The 21,422-nt window shown below is 48.5% G+C and overlaps 1 protein-coding gene and 1 pseudogene across 4 annotated transcripts in view; both read right to left on the bottom strand.

Annotated features, from left to right (window-relative positions):
- The window catches only part of USP20 (ubiquitin specific peptidase 20), a 49,107-nt gene that overhangs the window by 21,178 nt on the left and 6,507 nt on the right, over window positions 1-21,422 (bottom strand). The window contains exons 2-8 of one of the 4 annotated variants that reach the window (XM_057548242.1): window positions 13,275-13,386; window positions 11,029-11,125; window positions 5,594-5,647; window positions 3,913-3,975; window positions 3,456-3,587; window positions 1,228-1,324; window positions 784-853 (exon numbers count right to left, since the gene is read on the bottom strand). In XM_057548242.1, coding sequence (XP_057404225.1) covers window positions 784-853; window positions 1,228-1,324; window positions 3,456-3,587; window positions 3,913-3,975; window positions 5,594-5,647; window positions 11,029-11,109 — 497 coding nt within the window. In that variant the 5' untranslated portion in view covers window positions 11,110-11,125; window positions 13,275-13,386. Of the gene's footprint in view, window positions 1-783; window positions 854-1,227; window positions 1,325-3,455; window positions 3,588-3,912; window positions 3,976-5,593; window positions 5,648-11,028; window positions 11,126-11,321; window positions 11,761-13,052; window positions 13,185-13,274; window positions 13,387-21,422 lie in introns of those variants that run through there. The other 3 variants (XM_057548245.1, XM_057548243.1, XM_057548244.1) reach the window with 3 other exon arrangements.
- Window positions 16,205-19,148, bottom strand: LOC103008236 (septin-7-like; annotated as a pseudogene).

The following is a 21,422-nucleotide window of genomic DNA, read 5'->3' as shown; positions in this document are numbered from 1 at the left end:
CCACTGCCTGTCCTCCCATCAGCCCCTTCTTGGAAACCTTCCTGAGCCCAAAAGCATCTCCCCCACTCCCCTTTTCTTTGTTTTTGTTATCCTATTACATAAGAAATACTCATTTACTGTAGAAAAATTTAAAAATACTAAGCAAACAATAATAATTGACCTTAATCCTACTATGTGAGGATAGCTACTCTGTAGATCTGGGGGCATATCCTTCTAGACTTTTCTATGCATGCATATCCCCCATCCCTCCTTCCTTCTCTCGCACACGCACACACACACACACACACACACACATACATATTGAACCCCTACTAGGTGGGAGACCCTGAGTGCCAGGAATAGGAGATGTCCCAGCCTCAGGGAGTGGACACCCTATCCTAGATGGAAAATAATATTTTCCCTCCAAAATAGGATTGCACCAAACAAAGGTTTATAATCTTCTTTTTCCTACTTATCATATTCTGAACTCCTCCCCTTTTTAATAAATATTGTCCTGCACCATTTTTTCCTGAACTCACTGTAAGGCTGCCATACAATAAATTTATGATTTTATCAACTATTAAGTTGTTTCCAGTAAACAGCAGAATGATGAACCTCATTGCACAGACAGCTTTCTCAACATCTCAGGGTACCTCCTTAGGATAAATTCCAACAGGAGGGATTGCTGGGTCAGAGGGCATGTGTGGTTTGGGGCATTTTGATGTGTATCCATATACAGGCTTCTGTGGGCAACGTACAGAACCCGGCTTGGGGGCCCCAACTCCCAGATGAGGCGCAACCTACCAATTGGACAGGGCCTGCAGGGCCGCGTTCATGTAGCAGGAGTTGCCAAGGTTCTTCATGCCCGTGAGGCCTGGGAGACCAGCGCACACAGAGGAAGGGGAAGGTGAGCATCTCGACCCGGCAGGAACCCGTAGAGGATGGTTCTGAGCCCCCAGGACCCACCCCGGAAACCTGCCGAGTCCGCTGACGTGGTACCACTCCCAGAAGCTCTGGTTACCGCAGTGTACGGAACCCACGGACACCCCGCCCTCCGCCCTCCGCCCAGCCCAGCCCACCGTCAGCACCGAGCAGGGGCAGCGGCCTGGGTGCAGAGGGGCCGGCCCGCCCAGGGGCACACGGCTGTACGGGGCTGAGGGCAGCGGCTGGTGCCCCAGGGAAGCCCTCGTGCCCCACAGGCCACCCCGCCCTGCCCAGGAAGCGCAGCGCAGCGCGTGGGGCCGTTACCTCGCGGTTTGAGGTCATCGTCCTCTGACTCGGACTCTCCTTCGTCAGCCACAGCAATGGGAACAGCTTTCAGAGGGTGGGAGGGCAGCGCAGAGTCCTGAGTTCGAGAACCAGAGTGAGGAAAACTAGGGGGGTGAGGAGGGAGAGGGGTTGGGGTCAGAGGCCCATGTGCCTCCCCCGCTGGGGTTCAGGGTGGGGGGAGAAGCCCAGCCCCCCAGCCTGCACTGAGCCAGCCCATCTGAGCCGAGGACACCGTGCAAAGAGAGGGCATTGGTGGCCTTGCCCTGGGAACTCCGTGACTTGTATTTTACTTACAATAATGAGTACTAATAATTTAATTTATTTATAATAAATTTGGGAAAAAACAGAAACACAGAAAAAACAGGCAATCCAACTTTCCTGAGACAACCACTGTTGAGAGTCTATCTTATCTATGTAGCGTTTTAACTGTTAATACACATACACACTCAAAACAGGATTTGTATATACTTCTTCAGAGCCTTTTGTGTAAAAAATCATAAATATCTACCATGTCCACTAACGTATTCCATATACACTTATCAAGCACCCATTACGTGATGGCCACTGTCCAACGTGGAGAAGACAGCACTGCACACACACACACACACACACGCCCGCAGACACGCCTGGCCTCCACACACACACACAGACGCACGCACGCACACATGCCTGGCCTCCACACACACACACAGACACACGCATGCAGACGTGCCTGGCCTCCACACACACACACACACACACACACACACACACGCACGCACACATGCCTGGCCTCCACACACACACACACACACACACGCACGCACACATGCCTGGCCTCCACACACACACACACGCACGCAGACGTGCCTGGCCTCCACACACACACACACACACGCACGCACGCACACATGCCTGGCCTCCACACACACACACACGCACGCAGACACGCCTGGCCTCCACACACACACACGCGCATGCACGCAGACACGCCTGGCCTCCACACACACACACACACGCACACACGCACACATGCACGCACACACGCCTAGCCTCCACACACACACGCACACACACATGCATGCAGACACACCTGGCTTCCACACACACACACATGCATGCAGACATGCCTGGCCTCCACACACACACACACACACACACACACATGCACACACAGACACGCCTGGCCTCCACACACACACACAGACGCACGCACGCACACATGCCTGGCCTCCACACACACACACAGACACACGCACGCAGACGTGCCTGGCCTCCACACACACACACACACACACACACGCACGCAGACGTGCCTGGCCTCCACACACACACACACACACGCACGCACACATGCCTGGCCTCCACACACAGACACACGCACGCAGACGTGCCTGGCCTCCACACACACACACACACACACGCACGCACGCACACATGCCTGGCCTCCACACACACACACACGCACGCAGACACGCCTGGCCTCCACACACACACACGCGCATGCACGCAGACACGCCTGGCCTCCACACACACACACACGCACACACGCACACATGCACGCACACACGCCTAGCCTCCACACACACACGCACACACACATGCATGCAGACACACCTGGCTTCCACACACACACACATGCATGCAGACATGCCTGGCCTCCACACACACACACACACACATGCACACACAGACACGCCTGGCCTCCACACACACACACACGCATGCAGACGTGCCTGGCCTCCACACACACACACACACACACACACACGCACGCACACACGCCTGGCCTCCCGGGGCCCCAGGGCCGGCTCTCTGACTGCTCCCCGAGGCCGGCTCCGGGCTGGGCTCACCCGCCTGCCTCCTTTAAGGGCTGCTCAGCTCCCTGCGTGTGCCTTGCCTGGTGGGGGGCAGGAGGTTTCCGGGTGTTTCCCCCAGAGAGGTGGCTGCAGGACCATCACCAGGGGCTCTCCATAGGCCAGGGAGGGTGTGCCCTGCCCCACGGCCCTGGGCTCACCCGAGGCCTACAAACTCCCTGAGGGAGGGCCGCCCTCCTTCCACTCACCTCTGTGTCACCGGGCCCTGACACAGGGCTGGGGCTCAGCGGGCATTAGCTGACACGAGCTCCTCAAAGCCAGCTGGGAACGCTGGGCAGGAACGGACGCCGTCGGGGACCCACCGCCCTGCCCTCCTGGGCGTCTCCTCGGCTGGCGCCCGCACCCGCTCACCTGCTCTGAGAACTTGGGCGAGGGGCCTGGCGGCTGGGCCGCCAGCCGAGGCTCCAGGAACACCTCCTTCTCGCAGGCGTAGCACCACACCCGGAACGTGGTCAGGTTCACTGTCAGGTTGTGCTTTTTGGCCTAGAGGGCAAGATGCAACATCAGAAGGATACAGTGGCCTAATGGGTGCCCCAGGCCTGCCTCAGGGCTGCGTGAGCTCTCCGGCCTCGGGAGAAAGCCCCATCGGGTCAGAGGCCTGGAAGCTCGGGACCCGCTCCCCCCACAGGCCGGGGGTGCCAGGGGCTGCAGCAGCCTTCTCTCTTGCTGCTTCGCCGTGATTCTTCCCATTTTACACACATAACCACTGAAGCCCAGAGCGGTAGATGGCGCTGGGGGCGGCCGAAGCTGGGGTTTGAACTCTGGGCTGTCGGACCGCAGCGCCCGTGCTCCCGGCCACCACGCTCACCTGCGCATGGATGGTGCTGTGGTCAGCGAAGGATTCTCCGCAGCCAACATAGGAGCAGGCAACCTGGGGAGGGGGGTGGAGAGGAAGGGAGAGCGGACGGATGGGGCGGCCAAGAGGACGCTGCCAGCACAGCGAGCCAGTGCCCGTCTCCACCCAACAGGACCCACAGGCACCGAGGCCCTGCCGCACTGCAGGAACACAGGTTTGCCCTGCCAAGGTCCGCGCTGGGCAGGGATGGCCACCACACAGCTGCCCCCGCCTCTGAGCGAGACGGGCAGTGTGCCCCGAGCTGCTGCTCTCCTGCAAGAAGCCAGGCAGGGTGGCAGCCAGATCCGGGCAAAGCTGAGGCCCGGCTGCTTGGCGCCCAGACCCTCTCCCCCTCCACTTGTCCCTTTTTCACCAAAACCCCACTTCCTGAGGGGCCACTTATCGGGACCCACACTTTGGGTGGGGAGACTGGGCCTCACAGCCATTTTCTAATGGGGAACACTGAATCGGGCAGAGGCGGCTGGGGCCCGGTGCGGACCCCATGCCCCTCAGCGTCCCTGGTGACCTGCCTCTGGCCTTGCACTCTCCTCTCCCAAATCCACCCAGCTCCCAAGGCCCAGCTCAAGGTCTCTCCTCTGCGGGCCTCCGCCCCAGCAATCAGCCCGCTTCTCCGCAGGAGTGCTCTGGTGTCATTTGCGGCTGTGGTCAGCACTGCACAGGCTGCTGAGGACCTTGCAAGGAAGCGACCTTTGGGCTGCGGCATAAAGGACGTGACACTTTCCGCGCCAGGTCCGTCTCTGTCTCTCTGGGGGGCCTGTGGGCTCCCGGGAGGTAGGACCACGCCTCGCACTTCTTGCTGTCCCCTGGGGGCCCAGACGGTGTCTTGCAGTGTATTTTACACTGAGCAACAGGCCCAAGAGGAGGAGGCCAGAGCCCCGTGGGGGGTCCTATGTCTTCTGCAAAGACAGACTTGAACTATGGTATTTTCACCCCTGTGGGCTTTTTTGTTTCTCCTTGTATTTGTTTTCAAAGAAATTTTAAGTTAACAGCCATTTTCAGTATGACTATAAAATACAATACATACTTGTAGAAAAGTTGGAAAACACTACAAAGTTACAAAGAAAAATGAACTACCCATAATTCTACCCCCCAGAGAAAACTGTCACGTGTTGATACATCTACTGTTACTCTTTTTGGTAAGCAGTAATAATCACGACCAGATTTTCCTGGACAATGTCTACCGGCCACACACACCCTGTTAAGACCGTCACAGGCATCATCTCGTCAAATTCTACCCTAAGGTGGGTCTGCAAGGCGGGGGTAGTTATCAGTGCTGTGGACTCTACTTTATAGACAGGGAAACAAAGGCCCGGGCCAGGGCTCAGAGCCAAGATGCTACATCGTCACACACACACACACACATACACACACTTTAATGCCGATGGGATCATTCAGTCCAGAGTCTTCTCCAACTTGCTTTCTCCTCTTGGCATCTTTAATGGCTGCCAGGGCAGCCAGCCCGGGGGCTCGCAGACTCTGGGGCCCTCTTGGCTTGGGCTTGGGAACCACACCCGAGACATCCATGCCCTGTGTCCCTGCCCAAGGTTCCCAGCCGTGCCCATGGGGGACGGATGTTCCCATCCCAGAGTCTGGACCCAGCTCCCCACCCCAGACAGCTGCAAGGATACTTTACCTGGAGACAGGCCCACAGGTTGGGTCCGGAAACACCGCATGACTGACAGGTGCCCTGCGTGAGGTGCGGAAAGAGAGGAAGAGAAGGGTGTGAGTGGCCTGTTGGATGTGCACTGACGGACGCACCTGAAGGTCTCAGCTTAGAGGCTTTGCCTCAGAAGCCCTCACTGGCCCACAGGGGCACTTTAAATTTTATTGTTTGAATTTTGTTTTATCACGTGCCTGTAAAAACATTTTCAATACAATCATTTAAAGCCTAAATAAACAGACGCCATAATATGCTCCCTCAACATACCTTCTACTCTTCCTTCGTTGCATTTATTTATTTAAGCCTTTCTCCCCACCTAGACTGTGGGCTCCATGAAAGAAGGATGGTCTGTTTTGCCTACCCCTGCGACTTCACAGAGAGCCTGGTACAGATCAGGAGATCAATATATTTGTTGACCACAGAAAACACCCAGGTTTCTGGTGGTCTGGATGACAGAGCCTGCTTCTTGTCTACCAATATCTCTCCTCCCCGCTTTAATAAAAGAATCCATGAATTTAGGCTGAGCACATGGCCAGCCAGCTGCAGACTATGTGTCCCAGCCCCCGCTGTGATCATGGGGCTCAGTTCTAGTCAATAGCATGACAGCAAAAAGCGACATGTGCCACTTCTGAGTTTTGCATAACCCTTGCTCTTTCTCCTCTTTCCATTGGCTGGAATGCAGATGTGATGGCAGGAAGTGAAGCAACCACTTTGGACCTGGAGATGAAAGCCATGTGTTGAGAATGGCAGAGCCACTCTATCAGTGCTACCTACATCTGGACTGTTCAGTGAGAGAAAAATAAACTATCTCATTTAAGCCACCGTATCTCAGGGTCTCTTTGTTGTAATTTAAGCTGTCCTAAGTAATTTTGTCTGTGCCTGTCTAGAACAGCAATTCCCAACTGAGCCTCCACAATACCCAACGTGTCTCTGCCAGTTGTGAGATGAATTCTAAGCGCTGGTAGCAGTTACAGAGTACTTAATCAGAGTGAGAGCTGACCTCTGGTGAGGGATCACAACGGTCCAAGCAACCAGCTAAGTTTTTTACACTTTGCTCACGTAATCCCCACCACAGTCTGTGCAGCAGGTCCCATCAAGATCCCCTTTCGTAAGATGAGAAACTGCGGCTCAGAGAGGTCATGACCCTACAGAGCAGAGTCAGAAGGGGAAGCTGAGGAGCCGGGGTCATCAAACTTCCCAGTTTCCTCCCAAGGGTGACCACGTCGACCCCCAGGCCTCCATGGGAACTTCTTCGTCTCACTAAGCCCAGGTTTTGGCTGTTTGTAAAGAGCCTGAATGTGGGACTCTCACTATTGTGGAGGCGACACAGCTCATCCCACACAACAGGGCAGAGATTTGCAATCTGTGATTTAGGGTCTCTTGCTAAGGATGCTACGGCTGGCTGGAGATCAGTCTGCTTAGTGGACTCAAAGTCACAGCTCTTTACCTTTCCAAATCTGTCATCTCTTTTGTGATTTCCTGATTTCACAGTTCACTCCCATCTTCCCAAGTTTTTTTTTTTTTCATTTCAGTCATTTGAATGATAAAAGTATTGTATGTTTAACAATTTAAATGATACACATACACTGTATATAACGTGTAGTATATTATATACAATACATATATTCTGTATATAATGTGTAGTATATTATATGCAATACATATATGCTGTAATAATTTGAAGTATATCCCTCCGTATCTTCTTCTTATATAAACATATATGCATAGATGGGTGGTGTGTGTGATTTCTAGCAAAAATAAGATCAGGGCTTCCCTGGTGGCGCAGTGGTTGAGAGTCTGCCTGCCAATGCAGGGGACACGGGTTCGAGCCCTGGTCTGGGAACATCCCACATGCCGCAGAGCAACTGGGCCTGTGAGCCACAATTACTGAGCCTGCGCATCTGGAGCCTGTGCTCCGCAACAAGAGAGGCCGCGATAGTGAGAGGCCCGCGCACCGCGATGAAGAGTGGCCCCCGCTCGCCGCAACTAGAGAAAGCCCTTGCACAGAAACGAAGACCCAACACAGCCATAAAAAAAAAAAAAATAATAATTAATTAAAAAAAAAAAAGATCATACTATACAAATTTTTCGGTAACAGGCCTCTGTCACCTCTGTGTGGTCATCCTTCTAGTCTGTACACAGAGACCACATCTCACGCTCTGCAGTAAGTGCACGGTGGCACACACTACGGGCACAGACACCACAGTCTGTTCACTCATTCCCTTCTTGATGAATATGCAGACTGCCACCAGTATTTTCCTTTTACAAATAATGCTCAATAAATACTGCTGTATGTGTAACTGGTACTACATTTCTACTAGATAAACTCCCAGAGGTGGAATTGCACCCCTAAAGTCACAGTAATGCCTAACCCCACTACCACGCCTGGTCTACTTCCCTCCCTCGGTCAGCTCTGAGTGAGAGCAACTTCTGCTTTGCCCATCTGAAAATGGGGTCATGTTGTTTTCTCTGGCAAAATCCTTAACCAGGGCTTCCCTGGTGGCGCAGTGGTTGAGAATCTGCCTGCTAATGCAGGGGACACGGGTTCGAGCCCTGGTCTGGGAAGATCCCACATGCCACGGAGCAGCTGGGCCCGTGAGCCACAACTACTGAGCCTGCGCCCCGCAACGGGAGGGGCCGCGATAGTGAAAGGCCCGCGCACCGCGATGAAGAGTGGCCCCTGCTTGCCGCAACTAGAGAAAGCCCTCGCACGAACCGAAGACCCAACACAGCCAAAAATAAATAAATAAAGTAGCTATAAAAAAAAAAAAAAATCCTTAACCATCAGGGAAGTCAGGCATCTTTTTTCAAGAGTTTCTCGGCCATTTGCATTTCCTCCATTTTGAGCTACCTGTTCAATCCTTGCCCCTTCTGGGTATTTTATTTTATAAATTTTATTTATTTATTTGTTTATTATTTATTTATTTATTTATGGCTGCATTGGGCACGCAGGCTTCAGTAGTTGTGGCACGTGTGCTCAGTAGCTGGGGCTCGCGGGCTCTAGAGCACAGGGTCAGTAGTTGTGGCACACGGGCTTAGTTGCTCCATGGCATGTGGGATCTTCCCGGACCAGGGCTCGAACCCGTGTCCCCTGCATTGGCAGGCAGATTCTTAACCACTGCACCACCAGGGAAGCCCCTTCTGGGTATTTTAAAACAACATTGGTTTCATTTTGTAGATTTCCAAAAGGCTGCCACGTCCCAGCGCAGTCTTTCCATGTTTTGCCTCCCTCTTCCCACCTCGTTTATCTCCTCCCTGCTCTCAGATTCCCTGAGAAATCCTCTCAGTTTGTCTCACTTATTCCTTTGTGCAGACTCAGGAAGAGACCCAGCATTAGACAGTGCAAATGCACCAGAGCCTTGCTCTGCCCCTCCTCCTGACCACACTGAAACCGTGCCCCTTAGGGTTAAAAGAAATTGGTGATTAACAGAAATTGAACTTGTCTTACAGAATAGCAGCTAAGGAAACAGCTCCTTAAAAAGCCCCTCTGCTTTCAGCCTGCCTTCACTGAGCAAGCTTGTCTTAATTATTTTTCTCAAATTGCATTGCATACCCTCCGAGCTTTGCGTAGCCTATATATCACAAGACTCCTTAACAACCCCTATAGATAACAGCTCTTAACAGCTCTGATGTATGGGTCACTATAGGAATAGGGGCTTAAGCTGTTTTTCAGAAACTTGGAGTCAGCTCTTGTCCAGTTTGAGCTGGCTTAGACTGGTTGGGACCACTGACCCTAAAACTGGGCCTACGTAGGTGTCCGATGAATGACCTTTTGTTGTCAGAGGGCCAAAAACTCCACCCTCAGATCATGCTAGTTGTGAACACACATCCCAGGAAGAAGGATGTAACTCAGATAACACCTGCGCAGAACACTGATTACCTCACCTTTCCCCACGCCTAAGACCACCTTGCTTCTTTATGCCATAAATACCCCAAGCCCCTCGCCTTCGGGGAGGTGGACCTGAGACTTGTTCTCTTGTCTCCTCGCTTGGCTGCCTTGTGAATAAATCCTTTCTCTGCTGCAAACCTCGGTGTCTTGGCATTTGGCTTGATGCATGCTGGGCAAACAAACTTGGTTCAGTAACAGCCAGTGAAACTACTTCAAAAGAAGCCAAGGGTACTTTGAAGAATCGCGCCCACACGCGGGCCCAGACTAAACCAGCTCAGGCCAAAAGCCACCCAGAACCTGCTGGTGCAGGGAGGCTGAACGACCAGCATTAGGTGCCTGGAAAGAAGACAAGGAAATATGTCTAGGAATCTGACCCACCCTCACTTCTGGGAATGGCCCCTACACATGGCTCTGCCCCTGAACACAATGACACTGTATCGGCAGAAGGCTGCAAAGGGCCCAGATGTCCACCCACAGAGGATCAGTTATGGAGTCCACACAACGAATATGATGCAACTTCAAGATAAACCATGAGATCTATGTGCCGAGGACAGAGAGCTCCAAGATATACTGCCCTGTGAATAAACTACATTACAAAAATAGCCGCGGGGGCTTCCCTGGTGGCGCGGTTGTTGAGAATCTGCCTGCTAATGCAGGGGACACGGGTTCGAGCCCTGGTCTGGGAAGATCCCACATGCCGCGGAGCTACTAGGCCCGTGAGCCACAATTACTGAGCCTGCGCGTCTGGAGCCTGTGCTCCGCAACAAGAGAGGCCACGATAGTGAGAGGTCCGCGCACCGTAATGAAGAGTGGCCCCCGCTTGCCGCAACTAGAGAAAGGCCTAGCACAGAAATGAAGACCCAACATAGCAATCAATCAATCAATCAATCAATAAATCTTTAAAAAAAAAATAGCTGTGGTACACTACCTTTTATGTAATAAAGGGGAAAATGAAAAATAAGTATTCCCATAAAGAAACTCTGAAAAGATACAAAAGAAACTAATGTCCCTGGTTACATGAAGGTGGAATGGAGAAGGTGGGCACAAGGCAGGTGGGGGCGGGGGTACTTCTTGACATTTTTCTTCTTACATTGTTTCATTTTTGAACCACGTTACCTATTTAAAAAAATTTAACTTAACAAACAGACAACAACACATCTTCCCTATTCAAAGTGGCCCACCTTCTCTCTTTGAGGCTCCCTGAGCCCTTCCCAGGTCACGTGTGCAAAAATGCCCGTGGACTCTCGGAGTCTGACTCATTCCCTGCCTTGCACCTGCTCCAACCACTAATGGGCAGAGCATCAGTGTTCCCAAATGGACTGGTCTACATGGTAGTTAATGGCTGTTAGGACACAGCCCCCGGAAGGCCTCCTAAACAAACGCCAGCTTCTCCATTTACAGCAAAGGCCAAGCAGAGACCGTCAGGAGCCAGCTCTTCCACTGCTTCAGAAATGTTCGCACCCCAGGAATGTGGTGGCCCTGGGTGTGGGCCTCAGCCCCGTAAGGTCTGACCCTTTACCTTGGATTTGAGCAGCAAGTCCTCTTTGGTCACCTCCCCTACAGAGTCAAGATGAGGGCAAAGGCCCCTGGAGTCCCCCATGCTGGCCTGGGCTTACCTACGAGAAAACACAAGGAATCCTGGGTTAATGGCAGCCACTGCTGGCCAGAGGCAGGGGAGGCAGGTGGTGAAGTGCACACTTTGGTCTCGAGTCCCAGCTCTGCCACATACCAGCGGGTGACCCAGGGAAGCTGCTTAACTTCTCTGAGCCTCACCCTCCTTGCCTGAGAACGGGGGAGGGAGATAACACCCACCCTGATGGGCTGCTCAGAGGCCTCATGAAGATAATAGACGTCAAACGCCTGGCGCAGGGCTGGCACAGGGCTGGCACAGGGAGAGCAGGTGCTGGGATGATGATTAGGATTCAGGCGCTGGGTGTGATGATTAAAAGTGTCGACAGGGAAGATGCAAGGGTTCTGCCTACATTGGGGAAGCTGCGTGTCAAGGAATCTAAAACCGTGGTACTTTTATTAAAAGACACCAGACCCATGACCCGGAGACTACTCTACCCAAGGGGGCAGCAGAGGGCTGGGTGGAGAGGCTGGATCTCAAAACCAAGTAGAAAGGCAAGAAGCAGATGTTGACCTCAGTCTTCTCTAAGCAAGCAAGACCCCTCTTCTCAAGAGCTTCTGAGAGGCCAGGTGCCCCAGAGGCCACTTATCTCACAGGAAACCCCACTTAGAGAAGAATCCTTAAACACCACGATACTAGAAGAGGCCATCAGAGCAGAAGCTCCTCCAAAAAGTGTTTCCTGAGAAGGAGCAAGTCAGAGAGAAGGGCAGGCAAGCCAACCTAGGAAGAGGTCTGAAAGATGTTCACTAAAGCACCAAATGGTGGTGTATCTGGGTGATAGATTTCACAATAGCTTTGTTGTTTTTTGACAATGATACATGCTTATTATAAAAACAAAACTCAGATGATGTTAAAAAAAAAGTACAAAGTATAAAGTAAAACTGCTGATGATACTGTGGCAAACTTCCTTCCTGACACTCTTCTGTGTATAATTTCTCTCTTTTTTTAAATCAGAAGGAAAAACAGCTATTTCTGTTTTCAAAAACAAATGCTTCCTTTGAGGGAACTCCTTGGTGGTGATAGGTGGTTCTGTATTTTGACTGTGGTGGTAAGTTACGTGGCTCTACATGTGTGTAAAACTGCTCAGAACTGAACACACACACACACACACACACACCTCACACACACAAACGGGTGCAGGTAAAACTGGTGAAATCTGAATAAGCTCCGTGGGTGGTACCAGTCACTTTCTTGGTCATGACACTGTGTTACAGATACACCAGAGATGTGTTACCACTGGGGGACACTGGGTGAAAGGTACATGGGACCTCCCAGCACATTTTTGGCAACTTACTGTGAATCTATAATTATTTCAAAAGAAAATGTTTAAAAAGAAATAACTAAGTAAATGCTTCCACAACCCAATATTTTAGCAGAAATTGTACCCAGGAACCTGGCTTTTGATTCTAGCTCCAAACTATTACCAAGAAAGGTCCAACCAATCAAAGATGTGGGTGGAGCCAAAAGTGCTTTAATCAAAGGCAGAGGCTGTGCATCCACCAGAGGGAGGTAGACACCCCCAGGCACCCTCCTGTAAGCCCCCTCCTCACTCCAAATGGTCAGCCGCGGGTGAAGTGGCCCGGACTCCCAGCCAGAGCAGGAGGGGTTGGGACTGATTAGGGGCCAGGTCCCAGACTAAGTGCTTTCCGTGTATTCTTTCACTGAAAACTTCCCCCAGCAATCCTGGAGGCAGCTGTGTTTTGCCCTATTTTGTAGATGAGGAAACAGGACACTTCTGGCCTCAGGTCTTGCAAACAGAAGCACCAGGGCTAAGGCCGAAACCCAAGCTGGTCAGACACTTAAGGCGCGCTCTTTGGAACTTACGGAAAATGTAAATATGCAGATGCAGACAGAAGTGTGTAACACACCCCCATGTACCCATCACCTGGCTTCACAATTAATCCATGGCCAACCTTGCTTCATCTCAACCTCCCACTTCCTCTTTTTTTGCAGCAAATCCCAGATATCACGTCATTTCATCTGTGTATGTTTTTCTATGAGACTTGAAAAAAGAAAAAGTAAAAACAAACAAACATAACCACAATTCCATTATTTCACCTAAAAAGAAAAATCCAAACTTCCTCCTTGGTCTGTGCAGAAGGGCTACACCAGAGTGGAGCAGGCTGTGGGCCTACCTTTGTGCAAAGCGACAGCCCCAGGAAGCGGCCAGCATCCACATTCTCCGGTGACGGCCGACAGTGCCGGGCTGCAGTGGACCGGGGTGAGTGCAGGCCTCTGGCAGGGAACCTAGAGGGACAAACCAGCACACCTCATGTAGCTCCGTTACCTTAAAATCACTCTTAGCACCAACCAGGGGCTAAAAACAGCCCAGAATTCCTCCTGGGAGAGGAAAGTGAATTTTTGGACATTTGGGGTATCCACAGGCTGGACACACTCCCCAGTCCATCCACAGGGACAATAAAAACACACCACTGAAGGCACAGTTGAAGAAGGTTTGGGTGGAGCTGGCAAACAGGGCCAGCCCCTCCTGGGGGGGTGTTGGACCCTTCACTAGTCACTGCTGGGCGTTACCTTCGTGATTCCCGAGAGAGGGATCTGCAGGAGAGGGCCACGGGGCCTCTCCAACTATTGCTCCCCATGGACAGAAGGATCCGCCCCTTCCAGGAGTGCCACTGAGACCCTCAGATCATCCTTTGAGCCTCCCAAGAACTTTGTACTGCTCAGAACCCCCGACCCTAGGCGATAGACACAATCAGGTTCGTCCGCATGTCACCAATGCTCCCCCTTCCTTGGTGAGCCATGGTTTCCCAAGTGTGGGCAGTTCACAGAGGGAGAGGCAGTTAGAAGCTATCATTTAAAATGGTCACATGACAATGACGGGGTTCAAGGTTCTAAATTCCAGTCCTCCTCATTTGAACCCAGATTTTTAGTTTTTCGTTTCCACTGAGGCCAAGTGCGCTGGATTGGTGGCAGCTCCACACTATTTTAAGCTGCAGTATGTGGGTTTTTTGAGTATCTTTGGTATGTGCCCCATCTCTCCAGCTAGATGGCTGAGCCAGGTTATGAGCTTGATGCCCAGTGCCATGAACATTGCCCCAGACAAGGATGACAGTGACAGGCCCACTCTTGACTCACATGTGCAATCAGACTACTTACGTTCCTGCAACTTCAGATAGAGAAAAAAAAAAAGCCCTGTGGCCGACAACCCTCTGTGTACTCTCACAGCCCGTTTTACAGATGAAGAAACAGAACTGGAGCTTAAGGAGCTAGGAACTTGGCCACAGTTGATCCTGGGCTAGTACGGGGTGGGCGGGGACCTGATCAGGTCTGTCCAGTGCAGAGCCTTGCTCTAAGTCAGGGGTCAGCAAAGTTTTTCTATAAGGGCCCAGGTAGTAAGTATTTAGGCTTTGCTGCCCACAGAGACCTTCATCACATACTCTTCTTTGTTTCTGTTTTGTTTTATAATCCATTAAAAATATATTTTAAAAAAATTCTTAGCTCGGAGGCCTGACAAAACAATCCCGGCCTGCTGTCACAGTTAGCCGACCCCTGTTCTAAGTCACCGTGCACTGGGCTTCACCAAAAGCAAGCCCGATCACTGGCATTCCACATTCCACTGCACACAAATGCCCACCAGTTTAAGTAAGGCAGAGAGCAAAGAACAGTCAAGAGGGTTGACTTGGCTCCAGATTTTCTCTCAGTAATTCATCAAGGGTGTGTGCAAAGACAGAATGACAAAGACATCCACTGTAGCACTGTTTATAATGGGGGGAAACTGGACATAATCTAAGTGAACAACAAGAGGCAATTGGATAAATAATAACACAACCGTACACTGTTGTACTACGTTGCCATTGAAAATTATGATGAATGTTGAATCTTCCTATCCAAGAAATTAAATTAGATTTAAATAAATGGAGAGATATACCATGTTCATGGACTAGCACACTTAATATTGTTAAGGTGTCCGTTCTCCCCAAATTGACCTACAGATTCAATGTAATCTCAATCAAAATCCCAGCAGGCTTGTTTGTAGAAATTGCCGAGCTGATTCTAAAATTTATAAGGGGACTTCCCTGGTGGTGCAGTGGTTAAGAATCCTCCTGCCAATGCAAGGGACACGGGTTCAATCCCTGGTCCAGGAAGATCCCACATGCCGTGAAGCAACTAAGCCCATGCGCCACAACTACTGAGCCTGTGCTCTAGAGCCCACAAGCCACAGCTACTGAGCCCGTGTGCCACAACTACTGAAGCCCGTGTGCCCTAGAGCCCGTGTTCCACCACTACTGAAGCCCCCGCACCCTAGGGTCCACGTGCCGCAACTACTGAAGCCCACATGCCTAGAGCCCGTGCTCCACAAGACAAGCCACCGCAATAAGAAGCCCATGCGCTGCAATGAAGAGTAGCCCCTGCTCGCCACAACTAGAGAAAGCCCGCCCATGCACAGCAATGAAGACCCAACACAGTCTAAATAAATAAATAAATAAATAAATAAATTTTATTCATTAAAAAAAAATAAAATTTATAGGGAAAAGCAAAAGACCTAGAATAGCCAAAACAATTTTTGAAAAGAACAAAGTTGGAAGACTTATACCACTTAAGACTTTCTATAAAGCTACAGCAATCAAGTCAGTGTGGCATGGGCTCAAACACAGACATACAGCTCAAGGGAACAGAGTAGAGTCTAGACCCACACATTTGTTGTTAATTGACTTCCAACAAAGGTACTGATATAATTCATTACTATTATTATTATTATTATTTAATTTTGGCTGTGCCAAGTCTTAGTTGTGGCGTGCAGACTTCCTAGCCACGGCATGCGGACTCTTAGTTGTGGCATGCAGGATGTAGTTCCCTGACCAGGGATAGAACCTGCGCCCCCTGCATTGGGAGCGTGGAGTCTTACCCACTGAACCACCAGGGAAATCCCAAGGTACTGATATAATTCAATGGGCAAAAGATGGTCTTTTCAACAAATGGTACTGCAACAATGATATCCATATGGTAAAAAAAATGAACTTTAACCCCTACCCTACATATCGTAAACAAAAATTATTTAGAAATGAATCACAGACTTTAATGTAATTGGTGGTCAGTAGAGGGTTTAAAAGATCTTCCCTTTCTTCTCATTCTTTTCCATGGTTCTCAAAGAGTTCGGTTGTTCGAAAGTACACTGTTGAGCTTTCCAGTTTGCTTTCTCATCTTCAAATTGATGACATTTTTCCTCTAATTCTTTGTGCAGTGCTTCCAAATTCTTTTTCATTTGCTCATGGTGCCGCTGGAGCTCAGCTTCAGAGTCCTTCAGCTTTTGAACTTTTTCTTTGGCCTTCATCTCCAACACCTGCTCCATCTCCAACTTCATCTTAGCTACACGCTCCCTTCTTTCTTCTTCCATTTGTGCCAGGGGGCTCTTAGGAAGCTGTCTTTTGTTCTTGTTGTTATCAACTCCATTGTAAGTCACAGCTGCAGGTTTTCTGCTTCTGTAGTTCTCATAGCGCACGTTACCAATAACATTTTTCAAGTCCTGCATGTGTGTTCTTAGCAACATACTTCTTAGAATTGTCAAATCCCAATGTTCACCACTTTTAACTTCAGCAATACCCCAAGGATACCGCCTTCCTCTGACCCTTTTGCCATTAACCTTGATGACAGTATTGCCACCTTCCACAGCAAGAGGTAAACGGTCCTCCATGTTTTTAACAAGATTTTCTTCTTCATCATCATCTGTTTCTGGAAATTCACGTATTTTAATTTTATAGTCTTGGGTTGCTTTCATCATCTGTTTTCTAAACTGTTGGCACTTCTCTGGTGTGAGCTTTGGCAATAAGTGGGCTAATACTCACTTTTTCATGCAAACACTTCATAAACTCGATATCCAGTGGTTGAAGTCCATGTCTTGAAGGAGCAACGAAGTGTAAACAACACTGCATCTTGTTGTCCAGCATCTAACGTCTGTTCACTTGAGATTCTGCACTTAGGTGGTCCTCGCATGTACTATCAATGCAGTCAGTAACAGGCTGTCAGCAGTTACTATGACCGACTGCATCTCCAAACCCCAGGGCATCAACTGTTCTGAGCAGCAACTGAACACCACCTTCTGAGAAGAAAACTTTGGATTGTTCCACCTATACGGTCTTTTTTATTCTATGGAAGGACCTGGATGCTCTGGGGAATACAAATCCGTGAGGAATAATGAATTGGTTAATATAGAACCCTAAGAGTGAATTCAACCGCTCTCTTCACTGATTGCTGTACACTTGATGTGGGAGATCTGCAAACCCCACGGAGCCCTCAAGGTCCGTCTGCTGAGCCACCACGGTGCTGCGGCTGACCTCCCCTCCACCGCAGCCCCGGACCTCACCCTGACCCTCCCGTCGACCAACAGCCCCTCCAGGACCAGCCTGGGCACGGAGCAGCCCGCCAAGTCTCCGGATCACAGACTTTAAACAAACAAATTAAAACTCTGAAACTTCTAGAGGAAAAAACAGGAGAAAATCTTGGCGACTTTGAAGCTGGCGAAGGTCTCAGGACACAAAAGGCATCAGTCATAAAAGGAAACATTGATGAACTGGACTTTTTCAAAATTAAAACTTTTTCTTTTCAAAAGATGCTGTTAAGAAAATGAAAAGGCAAGCTACAGGCTGGGAGAAAATGTTCACGAAACCTGTATCTGACAAATATCCAAAATATACAAAGAACTCTTACCAACTCCCAAAAGGATAAATGGTCCAATTTTGTTAAATGGACAAATGATTGAACATATACTTCACCAAGTAAGAACGGCCAACAAGCCCATGAAAGCACGCTCAACGTCATCTGCCATCAGAGACATGCAAGTTAAAACCATGAGATAACATCTCACACACCCAAGAATATCTAAAACTAATAACCTACGTTACCAGCTGTTGCTGAATTTGTAAAGGAATTCTCATATATTCTGATAGGAGTGTTAAGTGGTATAAAAAGCTTTGGAAAATAGTTTAGCAGTTTCCTACAAAGTTAAGCTTGTACTTATCATAGGATCCTGCAATTCCTCTCTTAGATATTTTCCCAGGAGAAATGAAATCATGCATCTACACAAAGACTTGTACACAGACACTCATAATAGCTTTATACATAATAGCCAAAAATTGGAAAGACCCTAAATGTCCAACAAACAGGGGACTGAAGCAAACTACTGGTATTTTCATATCATAGAATACATGGCATTAGAAAGACCTACTGATACACAAGGCAACATGAATCAATTCCAGAAACATTAAACTGAGGAAAGAAGTCAAAGAAACAAAAAAGTACACATTATATGATTCTACTTTTATGAAATTTCAAAACAGATGAAACTAATCTGCAGTGACAGAAACTGCATCAGTAGTTGCCTGGGGCAGAAGGTAAGGCTACACTGCAAAGAGGCAAGAGAGAACTTTCTATGGTCTTGGAATGTTTTAGATGACGTTATGCAAAATGAAATAAGCCGGACACAAAAGGACAAATACTGTACGACTCTACCTATATGAGGCCCCTAGAGGAGTCAAATCCATAGAGACAGACAGTAGAATGATGGGTGTCAGGGGTAGGGGGAATGGGGAGTTGATTTGTGGGTGCAGAGTTTCATCTTGGGGAGATGGAAAAGTTCTGGAGATGGATGGTGGTGATGGTTGCATAACATTGTGAATATACTTAACGCCAGCAAACTGTACACTAAAAAATGATTAAGATGGTACATTTTATGTTATATGTATTCTACTGACATTTTAAAACTAAAATAAAATACAATAACTTTTAAATAAGTTGCAGAAGAATACATATAGTATGACACCATTAAAAAAAATTTGAAAAAGCTGGGACGGGGTATAATGAAGTAAAATACTCAATGACCAGGAAGGACACTGGTCCCCACTGGTGCCCTGCCAGGCTGCTCACTGTATCTCTCCCTCTCTCATCCTTCAGGTCTCAGCTTCACTGTCCCCTGACCAGGTCCCCTGGCCACCCTGCTGAAGGCAGTCCCACCCTACCCCACTACTCTCTTTCGAGAAAGGCCCTCTGTCCATCCTGGCCCATACTTGGCATGCTCTATAATCATTTTGGTCATTTATCCTTTTTTTTTTTTTTTTTGGCCACGCTGTACAGCAGGCAGGATCTTAGTTCCCAACCAGGGATCGAACCCAGGTCCCCTGCAGTGGAAGCGCAGAGTCCTAACCACTAGACTGCCGGGTTTTTTTGTCTGTTTGTTTGTTTGTTTTGTCTAATTCCTATCTTTCCTCAAGAATGTGAGTCCCCTAAGGGCAGGGATCTGTTTTATGCACTGTTGTATCCCAAATACCTGAAACAGCACCTGGAACACAGTAACTTCTCAGTAAATATTTGCTGAATGAAGTCAAAAAGCTATACACATGCAAACTACTATACCTAGAATGGATAAATAAGGTCCTACTGTATAGCACAGAAACGATATTCAATATCCTGTAATAAACCATAATGGAAAAGGAAAAAAAAGTCGAAAAGCTATAAAACGCTGTTATAGTAAAATTCCACTTTGGTAAAATAATTTTGTTTTTGCACCTACAGAAAGGGTGCTCTCCTCATCTCTGGGAGGATGGAGTCAAGTGATTTTTTTTCCTCCTTTTTTGCTCGTCTGCATTTTCTGCAACGAATTTGTGTTGCTTTTGTAACGCAGACCCTAATAGGTTACTTTTAAGTATAATTTTTAAAGTTTCGAAAATAAGAGGCGCATGTGTCCGGCCTCTTCGGTACGTGGGGCTGCCCCTCTCGCGTCTGCCCGTGCTTCTCTGCAGACTCCTGAGAGCGCCCTGGGGGAGGAGAACCTCATCCCTTGGAGCTCTCCAGGCCCACAGAGTGTGAACAGGACACTTGAGGGCCATTTCAGAGAGGGGCAGCAGCACCTGAGGGGTCCCGGAAGCCCCAGCAGAGGAAGTGCTTCAGCCGCCACCTGGATGGCTTGAAAGTACAACTCTTCACCTTGTGACTCATTCAGAAGAAGATTTGCTCTTAACACCTTTGTTTTTGCCTCATGAACTTCTGAGCTGGATTAAAAATTTTCATCTTCTCCTACCTATCCTGCAAAGAGAAAATGGCGTTTTTGTTTGGTTTTAATGAAATTAATATTCATCTCCATAGAAGCTGGAAAACACAGACAAACATAAAATGAAATAAAAATCACTTGTAATCCTTCTATACAGGAAAAAATTTGGTTACTGCTTTGGTAAGTCTTAATTCATATGTATAAATATATAAATTTTAAAACTAAACCAGACTATAACAGATATAGTTTGTATACAGATTTTTTTGGTTTATATTATATACGTTTCCCACATCACTAGATTTCCTTTCAACAACTTCATTTCTAATGGCTGAATAACATTACACCACATACAGTTTAAGCTCTACAATACCTTACTTAACCATTCTCCTACTGTTGGACACTTAGGATATTTGTGTGTGTGTGTGTGTGTGCGTGTATGTGTTTTGTTATTAGATATATGGCAGTGAGGAATATTTTAGAATATAAATCTTTGACTACATCTTTGACCACAGGAAAAATTACTGGGTCAAAATGTTTGTTTTGAAGGCACTAGATATATATGGACAAATTTTCCTCCAGAAAGATTATATAAATTTACCTGCCTCCCATCAGTGTATGAGCAACATAGAAAGTTTAAGGTTTACTAACATTAGTTAAAAAGTTAACGGTTAGGGGCTTCCCTGGTGGCGCAGTGGTTGAGAATCTGCCTGCCGATGCAGGGGACACGGGTTCGAGCCCTGGTCTGGGAAGATCCCACATGCCGCGGAGCAACTAGGCCCGTGAGCCACAACTACTGAGCCTGCACGTCTGGAGCCTGTGCTCCACAACAACAGAAGCCACGATAGTGAGAGGCCCGCGCACCGCGATGAAGAGTGGCCCCCGCTTGCCGCAACTGGAGAAAGACCTCGCACAGAAACGAAGACCCAACACAGCCAAAAATAAATAAATTAATAATAATTAAAAAAAAAAAGTTAATGGTTAAAAATCATTTTATACAAATAGACCCACAAACATAGAAAACAAACTTATGGTTACCAAAGGGGAAATTAGGAGGTTGGGATTAACATATACACCCTACTATATAAAATAGATAACCAACAAGGACCTACTGTATAGCACAGGGAACTATACTCAATATTTTGTAGTAACCTATAAAGGAAAAGAATCTGAAAAAGAATACATATATATATACATAAACACACCTATATATACCTACATACACACACATATATACCTATGTACACTTACATATGTATGTATGTATAACTGAATCACTGTGCTA

Source organism: Balaenoptera acutorostrata, chromosome 6, assembly GCF_949987535.1.
Source record: "Balaenoptera acutorostrata chromosome 6, mBalAcu1.1, whole genome shotgun sequence".
In the NCBI taxonomy this organism is placed as follows: Eukaryota; Metazoa; Chordata; class Mammalia; order Artiodactyla; family Balaenopteridae; genus Balaenoptera; species Balaenoptera acutorostrata.
This window is presented reverse-complemented; position numbering and strand designations above follow the sequence as displayed.